The 11,270-nt window shown below is 44.4% G+C and overlaps 1 protein-coding gene across 1 annotated transcript; it reads left to right on the top strand.

Annotated features, from left to right (window-relative positions):
- The first annotated feature begins 59 nt into the window (after positions 1 to 59).
- On the top strand, positions 60 to 8,396 carry Tlr10 (toll like receptor 10). The gene is given in 2 exon segments (NM_001146035.2): positions 60 to 399; positions 5,043 to 8,396. A coding segment is annotated over 1 exon segment (2,436 nt). The 5' UTR covers positions 60 to 399; positions 5,043 to 5,064; the 3' UTR covers positions 7,501 to 8,396.
- The last annotated feature ends 2,874 nt before the right edge of the window (positions 8,397 to 11,270 follow it).

The following is an 11,270-nucleotide window of genomic DNA, read 5'->3' on the forward strand; positions in this document are numbered from 1 at the left end:
GCCACCAGCACCCAGTAGAGGGGAAGCGCTGAGTCAAACTGTTCCCACAGCCACTTCTGACTTTGTCAAGAAGTCATCCACCTACCTGCACCTCTATAGAGATCTGGAGGCTTCAAGCTGGCTAAGATCTGCTGAGACACTGCAGAAAAAGAAATCTTTCCAAAAGAGCCAGTACAGAGGAGAACTCACAGACCTAGCGTCCCGAAGACGAACAATTAGTGAGCACGGAGCTATTGGTCTGAGCAGTTACCTTTCAGGAGCTTCAGGCTTTGGGGGATTTGGGTTTTTTGTTTTGTCTTCCTTTCCTTTCCTTTCCTTTCCTTCCTTCCTTCACTCATTTCGTTGCAGACTGCATCAGGCCAGCTCTTCTACCCACTGTGGATGATCCTAGGAGTCACGGTGAGTTTTTCTGGTTTTTATTTCTCAGCGGTACATGTTGACAACCTAAAACTCCATGCTGTGTGAAAGGTCTGCGTCTCGTTGTCTAAAGAGTGGGACAGGTCGGAAGGGTCTTCAGTGCTATAGAACTTGTTCCCAGGGAAGCTCCAGGAGTCTGATGTGGCCCAAGATGCCTGAAGGTTTGCCATAGTATTTGGGTTACCTTGAGGGATTTGGGGCTACAAAAGCATCCTCGTTGAGTACCTAGGCTGGGCTTGTAAACTAATAACGATTTGTTTACATGCAGGCAGAGTCTGCCTGATGTGTGACACCTAGCGGAGTCCCATTGGGGCAGCATGCTGAAGCTGAGAAAGACATTGGGGGTGAGGGGAAGGAGCCTTGGCCAGGTGAGTGGTGCCCACCTCACTCAGCACAGCCTACGCTGCTGCTTTAGAGTTTAAGAGCACTCTGGGCTGGGATTGACTGCCACCCAGAAGGGACCAGACAAATAGGGATTCAAACCTCTACTCGCTATTACTTTCTAGGCTGGCCTGGGCAAGTTATGTAATCTCTGAGTTTTAGCTTCTAGATCTGAAAAATAGGAGTAATGGTGACCACCACTTTGTTGAGTTGTTGTAAAGGCTGAATAAGATGTTATATGGAAAACACAAGGCGCCATGTCAGACATATAGAAAAAAAAAAAAGATCTTTCTTACTCTTATATTACCAGATCGCTCAACCTTTGGTGAGCTTTTAAGCCTTTCTCCATTTACTGGAATTCTTAAAGGAAAAATGACTCAGGATAAGGTCTCTGGCAAACTACCAACTGCTGTTATGCAGTGTCTTTGGGTTTGGACTTTTACATCATAAGCTGTGAGTGGAGAACTTTCTCTGCTTTTCAACTGCTCTCTCAACATAGTAGCGATAGCGTCAACACAGTAACAATATACACTGCATACTTACTGGATCCATCTGTGATGAAGCCCTATGCTGAGGTAAATGCCAGAGTTCAGTGGTCCAGTGTGTGCTTAGCACACCTATGGTCCTGATTTAATCCTCCATACGACAGCAGCACTAATGTAACGTTTATCCCTTACTCTTAAAGTGTTTTAATGAGATGCCACGGCACATCCGCATTGCCTGAGAGACGAGAGCTTTTTATGTCTTAAATTAAGAGAAGTTCAGTGGGATCTGCTTCCTCTCTCACTACAGCTCATCAGGTTGTGGTCCTGAGCAGGAGGAACCATAATGTGAGAGATAGAAACCCTGACTCCCAGCCAAGGGATTGCAAATAAAGAAGCAGGATGGGAGTTCCTCTCTCTCTCTCTCTCTCTCTCTCTCTCTCTCTCTCTCTCTGTGTGTGTGTGTGTGTGTGTCTGTGTGTGTGTGTCTGTGTGTGTGTGTGTGTCTGTGTGTGAGTCTAGAAGCTTAAAGTAAGTAAGGAGTTCTGGGAGACAGAAAGCAACACGTGACCTCTTTCATCCCATGACCTTGCCAACCAAACCAAGCATGAGGGCTTCCAGGAAACCAGAGTGTCAACTCCGTCTTTGTGAAAAGTTTCGATACCTATTTAATGTAGATTTCCCATCCATCTCCATTTAAACATTATTCATCTTGATGACTGAGTTATTTCTCAATCCCGTAAAAGCGGTACCTCGTGTGCCTCAGGCCACTCTTGTCTACGGTAATCTGTAAGAGAACAAAACTTCAGAAGAGATACTGAGTGTGTGGAACTAGTGGCATGACCAATCCTTTAAAAAATGTATTTTCCACTTATTTATTATGTATGTGTTTTGTGCCGAAGTACACACATGGAGGTGAAATTAGAGATTCTGGAGTTCGAACTCAGGTCTTCAGGCTAGGCAGCACAGGGTTTCACTTAATAAACCATCTTGCTAGCCTGAGGGATCTTCCAATACTTAACGGAAGTGGAAAGAAAGTGAAACTTCAGAGTTGCACACTAGATATCACAGACAACGACTTGAGCAATAATTGCTTCTTTAGGCAAGTCAGGAACTGCCGCCCGGGGATGTTTTGAAGTAGAAGCAGAAAACTTACCCTTACATATACAATGGTTTGAAAGTCTGTCAGGAACTAAATTGACTTTTAAAGACAATCAAAGCATTAAAGATAGTAAAGTACATATTAACATATCATAATACTTCACTGTAAATAGCACCCTAAAAGCATCTTAGCTCATTGGCAGTCTTGTGTTTAAGAAATGGAGACTTCACCAGAATTAATTTTCCCTCCAAGACATTTGAGAAGTCTTACCAAAGCATATAGAATATAAGAATTATATCATCAATATGAGTAATTAATTATTTTTTTGTACAATGTAGGAATTATTCAGCTAGAAGACTACCTGAACCTCACAGCTGTATAGAAAATCCATGACTTCCTGACTTCCTTCCTTCGGATCCCGTCCCCTTCCTCTTTTCTCTTTTTCCCTCCCCTCCTTTGTGTGAAACAGAAAGAACCCCCACTAGGAGCTCAGACAGCTAGCCCGGTCCTCACCCTGTCTTCTTACTACACAACATGAGGAGAAACCACTTGTTGTATGAGGTGTCTCCTTAGCCTGTGGTGAATTAAACAACATGGACTAAAACAACAGTGAGCTCTTATTTTTAAGTTACTCTGGAAGGTTGCCCTGTGGACATACTTTCTAGTTTTAGAATTTCTCCACTGCAGAGGGTTGGGGGGTCTGGGGGGGGGGGACACTTGAAAAGAAAAAGAGAAATCTGTAGGAATGTGGTCGCATTTAAAGTGCCTTGTGACGCATTGCATTATTTTCCCACCATATCTACCTGAACGTGTTACAGACGCACTGTTACCTCCGAGGTAATAACCCTGCCACGACTCCATATCAGCGCCCAATGTATTCACACATTACTGTGTTTGCTGCGTCTCTCCTTCCCTAGGAGGTATACTGTATAGGAACAGACAGCCGCAGGATGCCACGCACATCCCACGCACTGCTCTTCCCCAGGGTCTTTACAAATCCCTGGCAGCACAATAGCTGATGCCTGTCTTAAGCAGTAATTAGATATGGTGAAAATGTCAGTTGTCTTGCCACCTCTGCTCTGTGTCGGTCCAACAACTGAAAGCCTCATCTAGTTCAAAATCTTCATGATTCTCTCAATCCACGAGTGCTTGCACCTGCAGAGCAGAATCAACCCCACAGTTCACACTCCTGGGATAACAAACGAGATCACGTCTACAGATAGATGAGCCTGCTCCAGGGAAGAAGTGCCCTTAGTTAGCGTCTGGCACAATGCACACTAAGAAAGGGAGACTGGTTTCTCTCCTGCTTGTTACCATTAGGCAACGATTCAGATTGCTTTTGCTACCCACATGAAAACACGGAAGGGAGAGGGGTGTTTGGGGCCTTCCATACTTAGGTAAGTGTTGTTACAAGTTAAATACTTGTAACATGTAACTTGTAACAAGTACTGAGTCCTGCATAGATTCCTCCAGGAAACCTGACTGAGCACTGGGGGCATGCAGAGAGAAGACACACACACACACACACACACACACACACACACACACACACACACACACACACACAGAAACTGGGTCATGCTCACTTCCTCACTCTGATAGAGCAGCATCCACTGAAGAAGTAACAACCCAGAACCTCTGTGTGTGCTCACTAAGAGTTTATTGCCGACAAAAAGAGAAGGCAAGGCCAGCGGCTAGTCTCAGTAGGGGGTTCCTGTCAGAGAGTGTCAGAGGTTGCATCCTGTGGGAGAAGGAAGCTGTAGTTGCTACATTTTGCATACATTTGTCAGTCATTTATAAACACTCACATTTGGACCAGAGAAAGGCTGTGCCAAGTTGCTTCTGAGACTCTCCTGCATGAAGACTTTCATTGGTTTTGGGTCAGAGGCCTTAGTGTTTGTAGCAGGGCTGTGCCCACATCACAAGTACATGTCCATGCTAGACTTTTCTTGGTTTTTACATGTTTATCCTGGACTACCTCAGCTCCCTGCTACATAGGAACTCTCCATCCACAAAAAGGTTTAATAGTCACCCTGTGATAGTAACTCAGGACATACAATATTGGATGATAAAAATATTACTATTAATATTTTAAATGATGTATTTGTTTTATGTGTATATGGATGCAGCTGAGTGTAAGTATGCACACTATGTGTGTGCAGGTGCCCTTGGAGGTCGGATGAGGGCATTAGATCCCCCAGTGCTAGCGTAACAGGCTATGAGTCACCCAGATACTGGGAAACAAACCTGTGTCTTTTGCAAGAGCAACTAGTGCTCTTGGCCCCTGAGCCAACTCTGCTGCCTTTCCAAGCTTTTTAAAAGCCTCAGGCTATCAAATGGGACTGAGGGGAAGGTGTGGATTCAGGCCTGACAAGGCAGTTCCTAGGCTGAGCAGAGAAGAGCATCTCCCACCCCTGGGGCTTGCTCTGCAGTTCTGGCCTCACTTTGGTGTCTCAGATGTGGCACATGCAGTAACTGGCATCCAGATCTATTAACCAAGGTTCTGAGATAAAGTCAAAGATTCAGTATGGCTTTCAAAGACTGTAGTAGGCTGTTGGAATTTAAAAATAAAAGTCAAAGTCCTCCGGTATTTAAACCGATGAAAACCTACCCTTCTGTGCTGCCTTCTAGGGGTTTAAACTGACATTCTTCCTTCACAGGAGGAAACAAGAGGTAGACACAATGAGACTCATCAGCAGCATCTATACCCTTTATAACATCATTATGTCAACAGAAGCCTGGGCTCCAAGACCCACAGATGAAAGGGAACTGATCTCCAACTACTCCAACATGGCTTTAAGGAAGGTTCCCCCAGATGTGACCCCAGCCACAACCATACTGGATTTATCCTACAACCTCCTCTATCAATTCCAGAGCTCAGATTTCCACTCCTTCTCCAAACTGCGTTTTCTGATCCTGTGCCATAACAGCATCCAACAGCTGGACACCAAGATCTTTGACCTTAACAAGGAGCTAAGCTATTTAGACTTGTCTTACAATAGACTACAGTCCATCACTTGGTCTTCCTTGGTAGATCTCAGACATTTAGATCTTTCTTTTAATGACTTCGATACTCTGCCTGCCTGTGAGGAGATTGGCAACATGCGACATCTGGAAACCTTAGGTTTGAGTGGGGCCAAAATCCAAAGATCAGATCTCCAGAAAATTGCTAATTTGCAACTCAGCACTGTGTTCATAGGGCTGAATACTCTTTCTCACTATGAAGAAGGCAGCCTGCCTGTCCTAAACACGACAGTGCTTCACATAGTTTTACCAATGGCTGCTAACTTCTGGGTGCTTCTGTGTGATGGAATGAAGACTTCAAAGGTAGTCGAAATGTCAAACATAGGTGGCAAGAGCCAGTTTGTAAGTTATGAGACTCCGAGAACTCTTTCTGTGGAGAATACCAAGGCGTCCACTCTTATATTCCATAAAGTTGACCTGCTCTGGGATGACCTTCTCCACGTTTTTCAGTTTGTGTGGCAGACTTCAGTGGAATGCTTCCAGATTCAGGACCTGACTTTTGGAGGGATGGCTAGTCGGGACCACAGTTCATTTGACTACTCAAATACCGTAATGAAAGCTGTAATCTTGGAGAGCATACATTTCAGAATCTTTTTCATTCCCCAGAATAAAATCTACTTGTTTTTCACCCAAATGGATTTAGAAAACCTGACGATATCAGATGCACAAATGCCACATCTTCTCTTCCCTAGTCACCCCCAAAGTTTCCAACATTTAAATTTTGCCAATAACATCTTAACAGATGACCTGTTTAAAAACCCCATCCAGATGCCTTATCTGAAAACTCTCGTTTTGAGGGGCAACCAACTGGAGACTCTTTCTCTAGTGAGTCTCTTTGCCAACCACACGTCCTTGCTTCACCTGGATCTGAGCCAGAACCTATTGCAACATGGAAACGGGGAGAAATGCATGTGGCCCGACACCTTGATCCTCTTGAACTTGTCATCCAATAAATTTGATGGTTCTGTTTTCAGATGTTTGCCTAAAAGTATCCAGACACTTGATCTGAACAATAACAAAATTCGAGCAGTCCCTAAAGAGATTATATACCTAAAATCTTTACGAGAGCTAAGTATTGCTTTTAATTTTCTGACTGACCTCCCTGGGTGTGATCACTTCAAACGGCTCTCTAGTCTGAACATTGAAATGAATTTGATTCTCAGCCCATCTCTGGATTTTTTCCAGAGCTGCCAGGAGGTAAAGACTCTAAACGCAGGGCGAAATCCATTCCGGTGTACCTGTGAATTTAGAGACTTCATTTGGCTTGAGAAACATTCCAAGGGCCTGATGTCTGGATGGCCAGACTCCTACGCCTGCGAATACCCTTTGAGTCTAAAGGGGACTCCATTAAAAGATGTTTATCTTCCCGAATTAGCTTGCAACACAACTTTGCTGATTGTCACCATTGTGCTGGTTATCCTGGTTCTGGGTTTGGTTGTAGCATTCTGCATTCTAAAATTTGACATGCTTTGGTATCTCAGGGTGCTGGCCCAGTGCATCCGGACACAGCATAGGGTTAGGAAGACAGTTCGAGAGGAGCGTAAGAGAAGTGTACAGTTCCATGCATTTATCTCCTACGCTGCACATGATTCTGTCTGGGTGAAGAATGAACTGATTCCCAATCTGGAGACAGAAGATGGCTCTGTCTTGCTTTGTCTTCCCGAGAGGAACTTTGACCCTGACAGGAGCATTGCTGAAAATATTATAAGCTGCACTGAGAAAAGCTATAAGTCCATCTTTGTGCTGTCCCCCAACTTTGTGCAGAATGGGTGGTGCCATAATGAACTCTATCTGGCCCACCACAATCCTTTCCGTGACAATTATGATTACATCATTCCCATCTTACTAGAACCCATTCCCTCCTACTGTGTTCCTACCACGTTCCCTAAGCTGAAAGCTCTTTTGGAAAAGAAAGTATACTTAGAGTGGCCCAAGGACAGGCACAAACATGGGCTTTTTTGGGCAAACCTTCGAGCTGCCATTAACGTAAATTTATCAGACACAAGGGGAAGGTGTGAACTACAGACATTCACAAAGCCTAACGCGGATTGCCAAGGTTCTACCATCTCTCTGGTAAGAACAGACAGCTTCTAAAATCCACCCTGCCTAGTGAAATTGGGGCCCACACTCACTGCTGAAAGAGAAATGCACATAACCTTTAAGATGTTGATTTTGTTATATCTATTAAAATAAAATGGTTATTCCCTTTGTGTCAATCCCTTGAAAGCTTTCTTTCTTTTTTTTTTATTATTAACTTGAGTATTTCTTATATACATTTCGAGTGTTATTCCCTTTCCCGGTTTCCGGGCAAACATCCCCCTCCCCCCTCCCCTTCCTTATGGGTGTTCCTCTCCCAAACCTCCCCCCATTGCCGCCCTCCCCCCACCAATCTAGTTCACTGGGGGTTCAGTCTTAGCATTCACATTTTGATCATCTGTCTTGAGTTTCATGTGTTCTATGCATTTAGGGTAATTCAAGCATTTGGGCTAATAGCCACTTATCAATGAGTGCATACCATGTGTGTTTTTCTGTGATTGGGTTACCTCACTCAGGATGATATCCTTGAAAGCTTTCTTAAACTCTGTCCTCAGAAACAAGTTTGTAAAGGTTTATGAGAATAGGTTCCCAGCCTTGTTCATAATCATGAACTTAAACATATCCTGCATATCTGCAGAAGAAGAATCAATGCAACACCTTACAATATATCTACCAACAGAAGGATGCATAGCTGTTAAAAAGAATGGCATGGAGACACATTATATTAATATGTTAGTTTATACATTGAAATCAAAGACTGCATCAGCATGCTGTATAGCAATTGTGGTTGGGGTTTGTTTGATCTCAAAGAACATTTGTTTTCTATACTGTGTGTTTCTATGATCTTTGAAAGGCTTAGGATGAATCTGTATCTGTTTTTTTTTCTTAAATAAACAAGAATACACACATACCAAAAAGAAAATAAACCAAACAGAGGACAATTTCTGAAACCTACTCATTCTGCTTGGTCCTTCCTTTCCATAATTGTCGGCGCCTGTGCCGCCAGTGTGTGAATATTGGGTGTAGGTCTGCGGGATTGAAAGAAAACACATACACAGGTCACCTGTTTTCAGCAAGTGGCACCAAGGCTTTACTGAGATCTCCTTATATACAGGAGGCAAAAGCTGTGGAAAACAACAAAGCAGGTGAAAATCCCCAACCAGGAAAACAGGAAAAGTCTGTGTAGTGAAAAAGTTCTGGGCCCAGTCAGGGGCATAAACAACTTTTTTTTTTTTGGTTCTTTTTTTTTTTGGAGCTGGGGACCGAACCCAGGGCCTTGTGCTTCCTAGGCAAGAACCCAGGGCCTTGTGCTTCCTAGGCAAGAACCCAGGGCCTTGCGCTTCCTAGGCAAGCGCTCTACCACTGAGCTAAATCCCCAGCCCCAATAAGCAACTTCTTAAACAACAATTTGGAAGGCTCTGTGGGGAGGAAGGGTGCCATAGAAAGTCCCAGCCCCAAATCAGGGGGCTAAGAGCAGCTGCCAAGGGTGTAAACAACTTCTAGCTATAGCAGGCTAAAAGGCTCAGTGAGGGGGAAGGGAAACACCAAGGTAGGCCCAACACATAATTTCTGACAATTACGTTTAAAGAGACAACCATCACGGGCTGGGGCCGTGTGTGTGTGTGTGTGTGTGTGTGTGTGTGTGTGTGTGAGAGAGAGAGAGAGAGAGAGAATGATAGAGGTGCACTTGCCTAGCACTTGTGATTCCCCTGCATTGTCATAAACTAGCAAACAAACAAACAAAGAACATCTCTACCTAGTCATAGCCATCTATGTTCCATCCCATTTAATCTAAACAAACAACAATAACAACAACAAAAAGCCCTCATAACATTAAAACTAGAGTTTGTATCTACTTCTGTTTCTTATGTTTTGTAGTTTATAAACATCTCATACTAGTAATTTTGTTTTTGTTTGATTCTTTTTTCTTTTTTGCTACTTATTTATTTCTAGGCAGGTTTCATGTAGCCCAAGGTAGCCCTAAACTCACTATGTAGCCAAACATGACCCTGCACTTCTACCCTCCACTTCCCAGGTGGCCTCCATACTTGGTTTAGTATGGGGTTTTGTTTTGTTTTGAGACTTCCAGCCCGAGGGCCTTGCGACTAGAAGCCAGGTCTTGCTAACATCTTGCCAGAGCTAGAACTGAGGAATTGCCTTGCAGTCCAGGGTTCCTTTGTCCCTTCTCTGGAGACTTTGGCAGAAGAGAAAGCCCAAAGAAATCACAGTGGGGTGGGGCAGAGGCAGAGCTGGGAACCAATACACTATAGCTTTTGGCTTTTGGGGAAGTGAAATGGCCGCTATAGGAGAGGCTGCAAACCTTGAGTGAATTACTCCACATGAGACACCCTCCTTCCAAGATGAACTGCTGAGCCCTGAGCTCACCGGGATTCAGCTATTTCATGGTAGTATCCTCACTTTGGGAACACTTTTAAAAACACATATGGTTCATAAATTTTATTATTACTGTGTATCTGTGCATGATAGAGGGGGTGTGGCATGTGCTGTGGTGTATGCGTAGAGGTCTAAAGACGACTCTGTGGAGTTGAGCCTCTCCTATTTTTGTGAGCTTGAATGGAACTCAGGTTGTGAGGCAAGTTGGACAAGTGCTTTCCCCACTGAGCCATCTCCCCGGCCCCTGGATAGGTTTTATTACAATTAAAACAACAACACGTCAGACGAGCTCTCAGCTCCTTCTTGACTCCACAGCTGGGTAGACTAAACAATTAGAAAGCTTTTCCTCAGAGCTATCCTGATTCACTAGAATGCCTGGCAGTGATTGTCATGGCTCACGGGTAGACAAGAGGAATTGTATGTGAGGTGAATGCTACTTACTTCTAAATACACACACATCTCCAGCCTCGGGAAATCTCCGTGTTGTGTTTTTGCTCAAAGCACTTCACACCCCAGCAGCGGTCCGCTCTGCTGGACCATGAAGTAACAGGGAAGTGGGCACGCAAACCCTGCGCTGTTTTGGAAGCTAGCCGAACCACTCTGGTCATGTCAGGATGCTCCAGATGTTGCCAACCTGCAGGCTCCTCTTCACGTGCCTGTCATTTGTCAAGCTGGAGTCCTGTCCCCTCCACACACACAGGAGTCTCACCTGTCCATTCAAGGGTTGAAGCTGGCTTGTGGACAAGTACGATCAGTCCTGCATTCCTGCCTTGCTCAGAATCGTCTCTTTCTACTCTCTTGGAAAACGTGGTAAAGACTCCAACTGTAATAGACCTGTCGTCCTCAAATGCCAAGCAGATGTTGAGCGGGGAGGGGTTCTACATCTAACCTATGGCAAAGGTCCTGGGAGCTCCCTTTTCTCTCCACCACAATGGAACTCCCAAAAAGAGCAGACAAGGTATTGAAAATGAGTGAGAAACCAGATTACCAGGTATAATTTTCCATTTCAAATGGAAGAAAGGGAGGCTTTAAATTTTGGCCTTAAACACCTATGCTAATGCCTTTCCCCCAGGCCACAGCGCCTTTCCCCCCAGGCTACAGCAAAGTAGTCTTTACCTCTTCTATTTGATTCCTCTTATGTCCAGCCTTGCACAGCAATTCTAAAGGTGAGAGCCCTGTCTGGTCCCTTGGAGTATCCTGCCTATAGCCAGTCATTTGCAATTTGGATTCTCTATAGAGAACCTCCCACTGTCAACGTATTCTATATTCACATTGTCTGGTTCCCATTGCCAAAACCACACCGTCGTTCTGTCAGTTACATGCTATGCAGTCTGACATTCAGATCAACCAAAGGGTGATCCATCATCCCTTTGGTCCATAATCCAGATCATGTTGTCATGTTGAAGGGCATCCTTAATCCTCTTGGTGATTTG

The sequence above is a fragment of the Rattus norvegicus genome, chromosome 14 (genome assembly GCF_021556685.1).
Source record: "Rattus norvegicus strain SHRSP/BbbUtx chromosome 14, alternate assembly SHRSP_T2T, whole genome shotgun sequence".
In the NCBI taxonomy this organism is placed as follows: domain Eukaryota; kingdom Metazoa; phylum Chordata; class Mammalia; order Rodentia; family Muridae; genus Rattus; species Rattus norvegicus.